Source organism: Halichondria panicea, chromosome 17 (genome assembly GCF_963675165.1).
Source record: "Halichondria panicea chromosome 17, odHalPani1.1, whole genome shotgun sequence".
NCBI lineage: Eukaryota > Metazoa > Porifera > Demospongiae > Suberitida > Halichondriidae > Halichondria > Halichondria panicea.
The window spans coordinates 4,773,912-4,788,786 of NC_087393.1; the positions used below are offsets into that span (position 1 = coordinate 4,773,912).

The 14,875-nt window shown below is 42.2% G+C and overlaps 4 protein-coding genes across 4 annotated transcripts; 1 reads left to right on the forward strand and 3 right to left on the reverse strand.

Annotated features, from left to right (window-relative positions):
- Positions 1 to 2,265: 2,265 nt before the first annotated feature.
- On the reverse strand, positions 2,266 to 7,303 carry LOC135351691 (U3 small nucleolar RNA-associated protein 6 homolog). The gene is made up of 15 exons (XM_064550764.1): positions 7,111 to 7,303; positions 6,919 to 7,045; positions 6,465 to 6,536; positions 6,272 to 6,404; positions 5,937 to 6,055; positions 5,838 to 5,870; positions 5,401 to 5,524; positions 5,013 to 5,097; positions 4,863 to 4,948; positions 4,475 to 4,635; positions 3,844 to 4,089; positions 3,495 to 3,578; positions 3,335 to 3,444; positions 2,850 to 3,007; positions 2,266 to 2,491 (listed from the first exon to the last, which is right to left on the reverse strand). The coding sequence occupies exons 1-15, from the start codon at positions 7,200 to 7,202 to the stop codon at positions 2,325 to 2,327; spliced, it is 1,797 nt and encodes a 598-aa protein (XP_064406834.1). The 5' UTR covers positions 7,203 to 7,303; the 3' UTR covers positions 2,266 to 2,324.
- A 6-nt stretch (positions 7,304 to 7,309) lies between these two features.
- On the forward strand, positions 7,310 to 13,971 carry LOC135351698 (mitochondrial dicarboxylate carrier-like). Its single transcript, XM_064550775.1, has 11 exons — positions 7,310 to 7,561; positions 7,922 to 8,041; positions 8,490 to 8,559; positions 8,776 to 8,820; positions 9,213 to 9,261; positions 9,392 to 9,433; positions 9,488 to 9,531; positions 9,627 to 9,697; positions 12,857 to 12,949; positions 13,348 to 13,485; positions 13,815 to 13,971. Exons 1-11 carry the CDS (start codon positions 7,430 to 7,432, stop codon positions 13,902 to 13,904), a joined length of 894 nt encoding a protein of 297 aa, XP_064406845.1. The 5' UTR covers positions 7,310 to 7,429; the 3' UTR covers positions 13,905 to 13,971.
- On the reverse strand, positions 10,444 to 12,648 carry LOC135351689 (E3 ubiquitin-protein ligase TRIM71-like). The gene has a single exon (XM_064550763.1). It carries the CDS (start codon positions 12,523 to 12,525, stop codon positions 10,573 to 10,575), a length of 1,953 nt encoding a protein of 650 aa, XP_064406833.1. The 5' UTR covers positions 12,526 to 12,648; the 3' UTR covers positions 10,444 to 10,572.
- On the reverse strand, positions 13,888 to 14,861 carry LOC135351700 (ankyrin repeat domain-containing protein 40-like). The gene is made up of 2 exons (XM_064550776.1): positions 14,723 to 14,861; positions 13,888 to 14,628 (listed from the first exon to the last, which is right to left on the reverse strand). Exons 1-2 carry the CDS (start codon positions 14,827 to 14,829, stop codon positions 14,037 to 14,039), a joined length of 699 nt encoding a protein of 232 aa, XP_064406846.1. The 5' UTR covers positions 14,830 to 14,861; the 3' UTR covers positions 13,888 to 14,036.
- Between the last annotated feature and the right edge of the window lie 14 nt (positions 14,862 to 14,875).

Here is a 14,875-nt window from a genome sequence, read left to right on the forward strand (position 1 = left end):
ACTTTCTAAGCAACGTCTCTAATCACTGTTGGAGAATGCATTTCGATGTGATGTCCTCTGATAACAGCTTTCATGGTCATCTTGGTCCCGTCAAATTAACTGGGGGTCTTCTACAAGGACCAAAATCGTTGAGAGGTCCGTTGCAAGTACTGCAATCTCGGCCATTTAATGGAGAGTTTTCAACGGACTTGGTTTGTCTTCCAAGCGTCTTCTTGATCGGATTTCCCAAATGTGGATCAACGTATTTTTGGTGTTTTTTGAAGACCTTGCTCAGATCTGCCACAGATACTAGTATGCAGTCTCCGATTGAGATCGAAAAAGAGCCTCACTTTTGGGTGAAAGGTGCTGCAAACGTAACTCGATACATAAAAACTCCGAGAGCCAAAGATATCGGTGAATACTTACTAAATTTTCTGCATGGCTTAAAGAAACTCAGGGAAACTGCTGGCTCCTTTAATGTTCCCTTTGTTGATGGATCTCCCAATACCATATTCAACTGGCCCAGATTTGATCAGCAGCATCCACCTGACGTCAATTACTGTATCGTTCCGTCAGTTTTACCCGAACTGTTGCCAGGATCAAAATTTGTTGTAGTCATGCGGAATCCGCTTCACATGCTGTATTCTTCATTCTGGTTCTCCTGTACCGGATTGGGACACACTCTGACCAGAGAAGTGCAGGAGAAAGCACCGACAATATTCCATCAAAGAGCCAAGTCTAAAATCGATCGATTTCTGAACTGCATGGTGGACGAACAGCACCCACGACCATGCTCTATTGAGGACAAAGATTCTTATAGTGTGTGTATTCGACAAAGGCTGCATTTGCTAGACACTTGTGTGGTGGACATAACATACATTGAGTTTGAGGACCCCCTACCAGAGTGTGGAAAAGCAAGGATTGATACCGTTCTATACTTCTCTCACATTCGCAAATGGTTGAGTATTGTTCCAAGATCTAGCATGTTTTTTCTAAGCCTGGAGAAACTTATTGCAGAACCAAAAACTGTTGCATCTGAATTGTTGACCTTTTTGGGATATTTTCCAAGCAAAAATATTCTCAAACGGTTGGAGGTTGCCGATTCTTTGTGTTTGAGTTCGGAAAATGTGCAGAAGATTATTGATTACAAACGAGACCCCAAGCTCACAATGAAGGAAGACACTACAGATATGTTGCAGACATTTTTTGAACCTTTTAATTCATTATTATCTGATCTGTTACATGATTCTGCATTTAATAATTATTGGTGAGAATAAATTTTAATGTGGTAGGCATAATTATGACATCACACACAATTAGCGGCTCGACCCCGAGGTATCAGTTGTGGCAGCCGCCGCCTTCATTGGGAGGGCGGCGAAGTTATGATTGCTGTCACATGTGTGGCCTGGAATCGAGGCTATATCTATGACGTAGCTATATTAAACCAGAAGATGTCGTCCACTGGTACTGGTGCAAGCTCTGCTCCTTGTGTGCACAGTTTCTACTTCCTTCAAGACGCTCTACTACCAGACTTTCTAACGTCAAGATCAGGAGATACTCGTGGCCCAAGCATGGAGACCTTGCTCACAAGAATCTCACAATATGCAACCGAGAACCCAGCCAAATTTATTGCACTTTCCAGTTTCTTTGTTCTCGGTGGAGTGCCTATTATTGGTTTTCTGGCTTATGCTGTGGCTACTATCGTAGCTAGCCTCATTGGAGCAGTTGTGTTGGAGCTCATTCTGTTAGGAATTGGGATAACTGGCCTCGTATTTGTACTCCTCTTTGTGACATGCATATCGTTGTGTGCTACGTCTATCTTCATGGCCGTCTACTATAGCTATCAGGTGGCCAGCAAAACATGGAGTAAGAGTAAGAGATCCCTCGCTTGGCCTGTTCGACGTCCCCCCAATACAGTAACTGACCAAAACGACGAAACACAATCGAACACCGAACAATCTGAAGAGACATTTGACAAAACAAAGTAAGGTGAGTTCTTTGTGTGAATACCGCCATTAACATTGCCTCCTTTTGTCACTGATATTGCTTTGTTTTTCTCTGTAGGCCCAATTCTGATCTTGGCCACATGGCACAATCATTCGCAAGAGCCACACAGAGCAATCACAATCACCTGTCCCACACACATGACTTTTTACGAACAGCAATTATGACTTTGTTTCTGTCTACCTCAATCTTTGCAATGTCTATTTTTGTGATTTTTACCGGCTATTTTGTCGTGCACTTTACATGACGTACACATGTGCACATGCATAATCAACACATGTCTAACTGTAATCATTATAAATGTAAAATCATAAATCGTACAGAATAATGTGATATTGATATTAAGTAACTACAGCTGATTCGCTATGCATGAGTGAGTATCGGCTAATAAAATCAGACGTGAGTTCGGGTTTCAGTTCCTTGATAGCCTTCCAATGCAGCTGGCCGACATTCTCTACTAGGCCTCCGGGGAAGCGCAGCTCCATCTCTATATAGCCAAGCCACAGACCTGAACATGAATGAAGACACAACAATTAATGTATTAATAGCGTACTATTACGCAAGGTACAAGGTTGACAGGTGTACAACACATGGTTTGCTCTGTGGTCACAATGAGCTAGATTTTCCCTCAATGATAACGATCCACAGACTAGAAGTGATGTATTATTACTGCACTGGTGCTATACTAGCCTAATTAACCTGAGCATGTCCATGCATGCATATAAAGCTGGGAAAGTTAAACTCACGCGATCTAATACTTAGTGGCAAACATAAGTAAAAGAGTGCGGGATAGCGGGGGAGACAGTGGGGGATAGTGGAAGAATGGAAAATATTGGAGAGAATGAAGAGAGAGTGAACACACATACCTGGGTGAGAGGATCCATAATCGGCTAACGCCCTTTGATAAAGCTCCCGCAAATGTTTGAGACTCTGTCCGTCTGACCTCTCCAGCAAACCCCTCCTCTCAAGATGGATGCAGCGCTCGTACAGACAGTGGGGGACAGGCTGCCTCTCAGATAGTAGACTACACAGGGAAGAACAAAATGGTGATGAGGAGGAAGAACAAAATGACCGGGTGAAAGGAAACTATGCATGGAAAGTTTGCAGAGACATCGTATACCAGGACCACATAATTAGAAACAGAACATTCTTAGCCTATAAGCACATCATTATTGTAGCACTATCAAAACTGAAAATCAGACGTTCGCAACACAAATTAATGATAACCTCTTAAACTTAGCTACGAAAAACAGGCCTGATTTTGAAAAAACACCCCAATAATTATAAATAGCCCACGTTTTTTTCAGAAAATGGACAACTTGGACCTGAAATATATATTACACGTCCGTACCTCTTGTACGCGTTCCTTGTTTTCTTGACTCCTCCCACACTATATGACCATTCCAAATAGCGTACACTCATAGCCTCGTACACAGCAGCCACACCACTGGCCACACCCCCCTGGAGGAGGACGTGTTGCTGTGTGCACAGTACCAATAGCAATTACAAACCTTGAATAACGACTCAATTTCTTTTTCTTTTATCTCATTCTCAAGTGCATGGTTGACCCAGAACTCCCATATTGGTAAGGTGTGCTGGGGCGGGGAAAAGAGGATAGATTCAATCTATGATAAGCTTCATCAAGAGTTTGTTGAACTTTAATTTTGGCTTCCTATATTGAATTCATTAATGGGAAGTACATGTATGCACATATGCGTGAGATGTTCGATTGCAAGAGTTCAGTTGTTCACAGGAACCATCATACTGTAATTGGAATACTGTTACCATTTTCCACATATGTTCAATCGCTAGCTATACACACGAGTGGTAGGTGTGTCTGTCCAGATCGATGTAATATACCTGTTTGTCAACTTGATCTAGTGCCTGTCGACACAACTGCCCCACTTTCTCCGAGCAGCTGGAGAGTCTTGCAATCCAGAGGGGGAGGGAAGAGGGGTAAGCCCCTGTCCCTAGCTCACTAATGGATGCAGCCTCTCGACTCAGACCCAGTGTCAGCATAGTGTCTATATACTCCTTATACTTGGCCTCAGAGAGATGGCCATTTAGAGAGGCTTGCTTGAATGCAGTCAGCATTCGACGAACAGCCTGAAACAGAAATGCGTGGTGTGTGTAGACCATCACGAGGGAAGCAAATGGAATTTACTGATAGCAAATGAATCAGACAGATAACGCGCAAAAATGCTAGACAAATTGATTAGAATGTTCACTATTACACAGTGGATACGGTAAAGTATGTATTATACAGATTTTTGCTATTTGGATTCAGCAGAAATGTTCGTGTTTCAATGCCAGGAAACCAAACCCAAATACCAGTGCATGGGAGTTTATCCCAGTTTTAATATTTCCGCGTTAACTGCTCTGCCCTCGAAAAACGCGAAAATTTCCCGCTATACGGTATATCCTCAGGCTAAAGGTGTAGTTGTACAGTATGAGCTAACACACGTCTCACTTGTACACATGTGTGTAGTACCTTCTTCCTAAGACTGCTGGGTGCATTGTCGACCCTCTCTCTGCACCAATGGAGGTAGCCGTCCCAGTGCTGCATGACCAGGGATTGGTCATCACCCGCCCTTGCTATTCCCTCTTGAAACAACTCCTCTGTTTGTCTCTCCATCTTCTCAGTCTGAGCATCTGAAAACAAAAAGGGCCAGACAGGATATTAGACTAAATAAACAATGTCCATAAATAAGAATCTAGCCAAGAATCTAGCCAAGTGTCAATAGGTGCAGACTAGCAAGCTTCCCAAGCATGTAAATGAAGAATCAAAAGCTATAATTATGTAGCAAAGGTTAAGAACTCCGACAAGAATGTTCATTTATAAGTGACCCTGGTATTCCTCCTCTGCTCCTGATACTCACCTGTCAGTGGGTTATCTAGCCCCTCCCATTGTCTCCTGGCCAGCGCCTGCCAGACTAGGGGGTGGGTGGGGAAAGTCCCCTCGACACTGCGCACACACACACACAATACAGTCAGGTTAAAGATCGGTCTAAGAATGTTTTATCGCTCACTCTTTGTATACTTGATCCTGCAGAGAGTTGGTGTCATGAAAGAGTAGAACAACAGGCAGGAAAGAGAGCCGGAACTCAACATCAACTGTAGAACAAGACACAAACAACGTTGAAAGCAGCCAACATACACATCATAGAGAGAGATTCAACAAGGATGTGTACCACAAACAGTTCACCATTGAAAGAAACTAAAGGAGAAAGTCGAAACTGACAAGTGGTTATTCGTATTCCATTTGCAAAATGTATGCTATATAATAAAGAAAGAGAAAGAGTTGGAAATAGTGGGGAAGATAATATGCATCGGGAAAATCAGTTTTCATGTTGGATACAAATATAGCAGACAAAATAATGATAAATGAGACGCTGTTCGTGTATGTACATAACGCACGCTGAATGTTAGTGACTGCCTGCTGATAGACCAATGAGGCGGCCTTGTTGGACAGGAACTGGTCGGAGGAAGGCTCCTCACTCTCAGCCATGTCCACCCCCAGCACAGCACGCCTCTTCTTCACCTGGGAGAGTCGGGAAGAAAGGGAGAGAGAAAGTGGGGGAGATACAGCGTGAAACGTGGGGATGGACGACACCACGACACAAATAAAGGAGATGAAGGGACATCATTGTACCTACATGTACCATACCACTGTAACAGCTAACTAATAATACACCTATGGAAAGAATTTGTGTGGCTAAAATTCATGCAATGGTTACAGCTGGCTCTACTCCTGTCAGTCCTGTGCCACCATCGGGCACAGGGATACGATTGCCTACCGTATTAAGCACAGACTACTGATTAAGTGATCCTAATACTGGCAACTCTACACATACCTTGTCTGTGTGCAGCAGCTCCATTCTAAAGTACTAGAAGAGAGAAAGAAAACACAATAAAGATAGAGCACACACTATATAGGAGCTAGTAGCCCTCACTTCAATCCAGAGGTGTTTGGATTGGGGGTTGGTTCGCAGTCCTTGCTGAAGGAGGGATCTCGCAGATGACATATCCTTCATATCCTCAAACTCAAACTTGGCAGCCATTACCCATAGACCTGTGTGAAAGTATTGGAAAGTATATGTGTTGGGTGGTTTAAATTGGGAGTGTGTGTGTGTGTGTGTGTGTGTGTGTGTGTGTACAGAATACAGAAACATTTTTATCCATTTGTATTATTGCTTTTGCATCACTAGAGGCTAACAAAACAATTTCATATGGTTACAAACAGCTACTGGAACTAAACATTCAACCAGCCTCTCCCCACTCCCCTCACCTGGGTTGTTGGGATGTATGGCCAGTGCTCTCCCAAAGGTGCGACTGAGAGACACCTTGTGTCCACACTGTTTCGAGAACTCTATGTGCTGTAACCATAGCTTCAGGTCACCTTTGAACTTTTTCAGGGCACGCTACGAAATCAAGTTAAAAATAACTGTGCAGGTATTGAAAGCAATTTAATGAGAACTTACATTGAACAGTGAGTGTATTCTGTTCAGAATGCCATTCTCTGCATCATACTTAGTGGTAGGTACTCCCAATCTCTGTAAGAAAAATAAATGCACTAATCATAAAAATGACACCACCTCACAGTGCATGACGCTACGATTATGTAGCTTTGAAGTTAATTCCAAGAGAGCACTCCCGGATTAGATGGGACCGTAAAAGCAAGTCTCTAATAAAAACAAGTTCTCTCAAAAGCTCAAGTGCTTAGCGATGTTACAGTATAATCCGAAAGAGTTGGGAACTTAATTGCATGCAAACTATACTGCACAAACTACGGAGAGAACAAAATTATATAAACAGGTTTGAACAAGATAGGAAGTGCTTTGCTATGGCTTACAAGTAACGGCACTGTGCAGGTGCAAGGCTAAACTATAGCTGTGTACTCTTAATACCTGATACAGTATTAATAATAAAACGTACTTTCTTCCTGTGCTGTCTCAGCTGCTCCAGATGCATCTCGTACTGCACAGCTGCTAGGAAGTCCTCCTTACGAGCCGGCCTCCTCAACAGCTTGTACTCATGGTTACGTCTACGCCTCACAATCTGTCTGAGAGTCAAAAAAAGTAAATTGCTTGTCGAGTGTCTTCCTTTGATTTTTTTTATTATGCTCACTTAATTTCGTCATGAGTGAATATCCCAGAGCTCTCCAGCTCTTCCAATTGAGGGAGCATGGACTCCAGGTTCCTATGGACTACCTCAGCCATTGCCACACGAGTGAGGGACAGAGAAAACGGTGATAAAAGAACTGCTCTAAAGAAGAAGAGACTCTTTTGCAAACCACGTGGCTTGCTACTAATGCCCTTTGACCCCTGCCCCTCCCCCCTTTCAAGCCAGCATGGTCCAATAAAAAGAACTTGACTTATGTACCAGTACAAAGACATGGTTTAGACACTTGCTTACTAAAAGGAAGAGAAACAAACTAAACAGGACAATGGTTGCTTCAGTGAGTGCATCAGAGCCTAAGAAGGTGACCACAGTTAGGAGCAAGGGTCACAGATGGTATTTGGGTGGACTGGCTTCTGCAGGAGCTGCAGCCTGTACTCATCCTTTGGACCTGCTCAAAGTCAGTAACTGACACCATCTCTGCAACCAACTGTAATCTACGGGATGCTTGGATAAGCCTTTAATACGGGCGGTGGCTGACATTTAATTTTATCCATCCAGCAAGTATTAAGCCATTGTGTAAATGTTCTGCTGTACATTTGAAAGCTGTGACTAAACTGGTGTTGATTTGAAATGCATCATTGTCAAAATAACTTTTAATGACTATAGCCTCGTACTTTTTCCCAAAATTCTACTGTTCTTTTAGCTACCTTTGGGAGCCGGTCGTAAAGCATTCAGTAGCTCTCAGAATGGCCTATTGTATATCTACTGTGATTAGATTTGACAAAAGCAAAAATGTTAATATTTTCGTCATCTGCAGGTTCACTTGCAAACCCAGCAAGAGGTAGTGCAAGGTTTTGTAGGTACCACGTTCAATGTTGTGAAGCGCCATGGCTTCCTCACTCTCTATAATGGACTCTCTGCATCTCTCTCCAGACAGGTCAGCCATTGTAGAGTACAGAGGATTTCTAGTTAGTTGATTTATGCTATTTATTAACAAGGGTGTCGACAACTTCAGACGAGTAGGGAGGCTCTGAGGTTGGCAAGGAGCACTGACTCTTAATACACAACCAATATGGTATTAAGAAACTGGGGGGGGATTCACAGCTCCTGGAGCCCCCTATTGCCTACGGGCTTGATTTAAAGTGCAGCCAACCATGAACACCTCATCCACACACACTGTTTGTGTGCAGCCAACCATGACACCTTTGTTGTGTGCGTGTGTGTTTACTTGCCTAATGCAATTAGTGGTCTGGTTGGCTGCTCCAGCTAAAAAGCATTCAAACAACTTGAAAGTCCTCTGTATTCCCAGTGCTATACTGCACATCAACTAGTGGGTGTCGGCCGTATGCAGCCAACTACATTCATGACTGTTATGTTGACTGCAGCTTTCGTACTCAACTATTCGGTTTGGAGTGTACGAGATTCTACGGCCTGAGCTAGCTGCCAGGAACGGAGGTCAGTGAAGTGTATTCGGTCACTAGGTATTTGATCACATGAGATGTTTGCTTCCTGCACTGCTTTCAACTTTACATTCACTAGCATAATTTTATAATGATGTACAAGATTGCAAGCTAGATTAATATATAATCCTTTAGTCTTACAGACCTGTCTGTAGTATTGTTTTTCAAATACTATAACATGTGTTGTATGACCTATACATTGCATTTTCAGGTACGATTCCGTTCTACCAGAAAATCCTACTAGGAGCATTCGGAGGTGAGATATTGTAATTTCAATGATTCTGTTTCATTTTCTGGAAGGTGGTTTGGAAATATACCATTCTTAATGTGAACATTTTATGCTTTCAGAATTGAATTCACGGAATTCAAGTTATGGCGACTGAAAGAGTAGTTCCGTAGCCATAATTATCGTATAACTAAGTACCGCTTCCTTATTTGCATGGGCACTGCTGCTATCATATGCAGTGCCCTGTGTGTACTGACCCTACATAGACTCTCACTCTCTTGTATCCCCTACTCCTCCTTCCCCCTCTTCCCCACTGTTGTTAAACTACTTAACCACAACCCTATCCGCTAGTATAGTCACAAGCATGCAAATGCATGAGTGTGTGTGTTCTGTATAATACCAGGAACTGATTGTATTTGCAGGTCTTTGTGGAGGGATAGTGGGAAGCCCGTTTGATGTCATCAACATACGGTATTAAAACACTTATCAACACAGTTGTCTCAGATCGATGCACCCTTTCATAAAGCTAAGCATGCGCTTCAGATACATAACATTTTAAAAGAGGCGTGGCTGTATTGTGACGTGGTACATATTCATACAGAATGCAAAATGATGTCAAGTTGCCTCCTGAGAAAAGAAGAAGGTATAGTCTGTATCAACAATAATAAGTGCCATTATATGAGTTCCCTTCATGCAGATACAAGCATGTCATCGATGGTATCAGAAGAGTCGCAGTAGAAGGTAAGAACATTGCCATGTACAGTGTACATAGAATGCACCGTGTGCACTGTGTTAATTGTGTATAATATTGTACTCACCCTCTTTGCTTATTCCAGAGGGATTCTTCAAGCTGTGGACTGGAGCTTCTCTCAATATCTGCAGAGCCATTCTCATGACACTATCTCAGGTACTAACCTCGTTAAGTGTGCTGCTAGGCAGGGGCTTACTTTCCTGTTACCTCGTTAAGGGTGCTGCTAGGCAGGGGCTTACTCTCCCGTTACCTCGTTAAGTGTGCTGCTAGGCAGGGGCTTACTCTCCCGTTACCTCGTTAAGTGTGCTGCTAGGCAGGGGCTTACTCTCCCGTTACCTCGTTAAGTGTGCTGCTAGGCAGGGGCTTACTCTCCCGTTACCTCGTTAAGTGTGCTGCTAGGCAGGGGCTTACTCTCCCGTTACCTCGTTAAGGGTGCTGCGGCTTACTCTCCCGTTACCTCGTTAAGGGTGCTGTGGCTTACTCTGCTGTTGAGGGTTCTAATAGGCTTACGTAATAGCTGTCGGTGTATAGGTAAACATGATATTGCTCATACACTCTCTTTATACTAGTCTCATGGTTTACCTTGTTCTAGGTGCTACTAGTACTAACTCTCTCACAGCTAGTATACCGGGTTTCAAATGTGAGATTCCGAATTGCGAGTTTTCGTTCGCATAGATCGCACACGAAAGACTCGCAAAGGAGAGAAGAGCAGCGCATGCAATTGTTAGAAGTGCAATAAGTATCATTTGCAATTGATTAACTACGCATTCTCAACCCGATATACATGTACGCCCGATATACATGTACGGTAATTATTAGTCAATTTCGGCAAAAGACCAGCTCTGAAATTGTATAATGTACCCAAATTTCTCTGGTTCCCAATACAAGGCTTTAATAGCAGTGTTGATATTCATATCTTAACCATGCAGTGCACAAATGATAGTATCTGTTATTGTGACAATGTATGCATATAGTGAATGAAAATGAAACTAGTAATTAAATGCTAACATCCTATAATTATGTACTTGTTCTTACAAGGAAGTTATAGTGGGATTATGCACGGCATTTGTTTTTGGTGTCATAGTTACGTAGTCATCTGCCTCGAAAAACTCTTCAAGCTGCCACTGCAAGGTTTCAAACGTAGGTCTCTTGCCAGGGTCTTCATCCCAGCAATTTAACATTATCTTATAGAGACTTTCTGGGCAGAACAGCGGCTTGCTCATTCGATAACCTGCTCTGAGCTTCTCAACCACTTGTGCATTTGAAACACCAGGATAGGGAGAACGACCAAACGTGGCCAACTCATACAGTAGAATACCGAAAGACCAAATGTCAGACTTGATCGTAAATCTGTTTTTAAACATCGCCTCAGGGGCTGTCCACTTGATGGCGAATTTGTCACTGGATGAAGCTTCGTACCACCCACCCTCTGCAACCTGTCTCAACTCTCCAAGCAAACAGAAATGTTCTTGTCCAACCACAATATTTCTCAGTGCTAAATCTCGATGTATATACCCGTGCTCCTCAAGGGAAGCCATTACTTCAGCTATCTGCGTGGCAAGTTTCATCACTTGGGATAGAGTTAAACTATTTTTATTGCTTTGAATGTAGTCGTTCAGGGTTCCTCGTTCTTTAAGCCCTGTAATAAGGGTCTGCTTATTGCCTGTAGCATAAAACTGGATCGATTTCGATTGCTGGATTTTTTTCGGGAGAAAACTGTCGATCGTGTCTAGTAGTTCGCTTGGAGGTAGAGTGTTCGGGTTTAGTTTCCTCGCTACTACAGTGAGCTTTGTCCGATAGTTGTTTTGTGAATCACCAGTGGGAGAGTAGTGGCCTCTAAGAACTATTTTAGTTGGCTTGCTTTTCGATTCTGGTTTTTTTGCTTCACCGTGTATCTTTTCCTCGACTTCTTGTATGAGCGCGTCCTTTCCATCGAGAGTTAGTTTCGTGTCTGCTCTCGTTTGTGGTTCAATAAGGGTCGTACTGAATTTCTTCATGACCTCTCCCACCCTCTGTAGTACAGGACCTTTAATGCTCATCACTTCTCCTTTTGTTCCGTTTTTAAGGCCACTATTGGTATACTCCAAACAGGTTGTCATCTGTAGCTGCAGTATCTCTACGCTCTCTTGGTGAGCTGATAGCTCCTGTAGCTTGTTTTGTGTTTTTGTTTCGAGGAGTTGTAGAATTTGCTCTTTTCTCTGATCGAGTTGTTTGTGCAAATCTTGAATTTCCTTTTTTATGTCAGTCTCCGCGGCTACTTTTTGATCGTTGATCTCTTTTGCTCTCGTATCGAAGGCTACTAGAGCTTCTCTGATTGTAGTGAGTTTCTCTTTGATTGGCTGTAGGCTAAAAGCAATCTCATGTTGGTGTTTATCAAAGGCATCTTGTACGAGCTCAAAATAGTGACCTTTGTGGCAATTCATGGAGCAAACAGTGCAGATGAGCTTTGAGCAAGAGTTGCAGTAGATCTTGAGTTTCTTGTTGGGGTGTTTTTTGCATCGAGGCGTCTGTTTTGAAGGAGCTAGCATCGTGGTATCAGCCGTCACTTTGAGCATGGGTACTATTTGATGTTCTGCAAGCTCACCCCACATTTTGTGCATTTCTGAGCAATTTTTGCATACAAAGTTCTGGCATTCGCGACAGTACCCTACTGCTTGAAATTTCTTGCATTTCTCACAATTGGATTCATGTACTTTAGCGAGAGCCTCATGAACTTCGAAAAGGTGATCGATATAAAAATCAGTGTGAAGGTCAGCCACTCCGCCCTCCGGTAATGTAGCCACATTTCGACAAGTGGGACAAGTTATGGATTTGCTAGTCTCGTCTTCAACAACTAGTTCTTCGAGACATGGTGACGTACAGAAGACATGAAAGCAAGGTAATACTCTAGGCTCCTTAAATTGGCTCAAGCAAATAGAGCACTGCAGTTTAGTATTGATTTTTTTCGCTTCTTCTTTGGCAGCTATTGGCAAATTTTTTGCCATTGCAGTTCAACAGTTCGATATAGATAGACTTGTACAACAACTATACAGCTCGCTTTTTATAGCTTCTTGGTTTCAAGGTATTTCTTGTGTATTATTTTGAACATGTTTTGATGGGGATATTTTAAAGGTTATATTCTGAATACAACATGTAGATTTGAGTATACAAACATTAAGAATTGGTCCATATTCTAAGAGAGCTCATCTGTTATGATGACAGCGCTAGTTGCTTGTCTCTAAAGTGTCCCAATTATCTGTGTTTATTTATCGTGTGAGTTATGATATAGCTCACATTTGTTTTCAATTCACAGTAATATTTATATCTCAACTGCAGATTGCTTTCTATGAGCAAGTGAAGCAGATGTTACTGGCTACTGGGATCTTCAAGGACAACCCTGTCACTCACTTCACATCAAGCTTTGTAGCTGTGAGTACTGATTTGTGTACATCATTATGTTACACAGGTGGTTTCCCCTCACAATGCCTCTAATTTGTAGTGCAGTGAATCCTGCTTTTATTACCACTCTATTGATCATGAGATCACCATGCAAGTACTGTACCTAGGCTTATACCCTAAAGAGACCACCACTCTATTGATCATGAGACCACTCAGCACTGTCCCCACAAAACTGGAGTCTCACACTATTGACCTCCCTCAAGCGTCCACCTCTATATAATTATTTTTTAGGTTGATATTATAATCATTGCAAATAATGTGTATAATTTATTTATTGCTAAAACTAGTGCACGCACACCCACCCACCCACCCACCCACACACACACACACACACACACACACACACACACACACACACACACACACAGGGTATGGTTGCCACTGCCGCCACACAACCAGTAGATGTTCTTAAAACAAGGATGATGAATGCACAGCCAGGAGAGTACAAGTCAATCATGCAATGCTTTCTCTATACAGCAAAAACGGGACCCTTAGGTTTCTTCAAGGTACAGTCAATTGTCTCAATCTTTTGTTGACCTGCTAAATCTGTAAACTCACACTAACATACCTCACACTAACATACGGCACATCTTTTATTATTGCTTATTGCTTTGAAAGGCCATTTATGTATTCAGAAGAAAAAGCATATAGGGGGGTTATATTGTAGCTAGCCTTTGTCAAAATGGGCTGTTATGTTAGCTGAGTTAGGGTTGTGCACTTTCACCATTAGAATATGCAATATAGCCCTTTGAAGTGCCATCTATAGCGTATATTTTGCAGTTTTGGTAAATTGCATGTTACATGGTTATGACTTGTATTGTTTTTCTCACTACAGGGATTTGTTCCAGCTTTTATTCGACTCGGACCTCACACAATCCTAACTTTTGTATTCTTGGAACAACTTAGAATTCTGTTACCCAAATAATATATTGTTTTCTATTAATTTTGTACATCATAATTATTGCGTAATAATAATAATAATTATGTCATAATTATTATTATTATGTAAATACAAAATAGATTATGATTCAAATGTGACAAAAAGTTCAACTGTAGGTTATGAGTTCAGAATAATCTCAAGTTCTTGACCTTCTTTCAGTCTTTGTACATCCTTGTCTTTGCGGACCAGTACGTTGGGTAGTTTACGAATCTTTGCCACATCAGATGAGGTCAACTCAAACTCCTCACAAATGGCCGCCAACAGAGACAGATAAGTCAGAGATGAGAGCTCCACTTCTACAAAATCGGTCTCCTTTTCTGCAACACGAATTTTAAATGTCACTCCCGGTTTTCTTGAATCGTTTACAGCTAGTTTAGGCACACCTTTCTCTAAATTCCCATTCATTTTAACTGGTACAATAGTACCACCAGTTATATGGTCGTCTTCCACTTCAACATCGTAATACGGAAATACAGGATTCTTTAAATAGTTCGGAACAATAGGTAGGGGGTTGGTATTTTCTAGGGTACATTCTTCAATGGCCTCGGTCGACAATCGAGACGTGAATACTTCACGAACTTCGGAAGATGTTGCCAATTGCAATGGATGTTCCCCTTTGTGAGTTTCTATTGCTACATCCGCACCACTCTGCAGAAGATGCATCACAACAGGCGCATGTCCTCTCTTGCATGCCCAGTGTAGAGCTGTCCTGTAGCAGAAAAAAAAATATGACGACATCACGATTACTAAATTCATTGCTTGCTCTATAGATGATTACTTATAAGGCCTCTTATTGAACCTACCAGCCGTTCATACTGTTCTGGGAATTGATGCTCACTCCACTTCTCAGCAGCTTCTGCACAGCGTGAAGATTTCCAATGCATGCTGCTTCTCTCAGCTCTGCCTCCATTAAAATTTCAATTTTACTTTAGCAAGGGGCTTTCCCTTCTATTTGT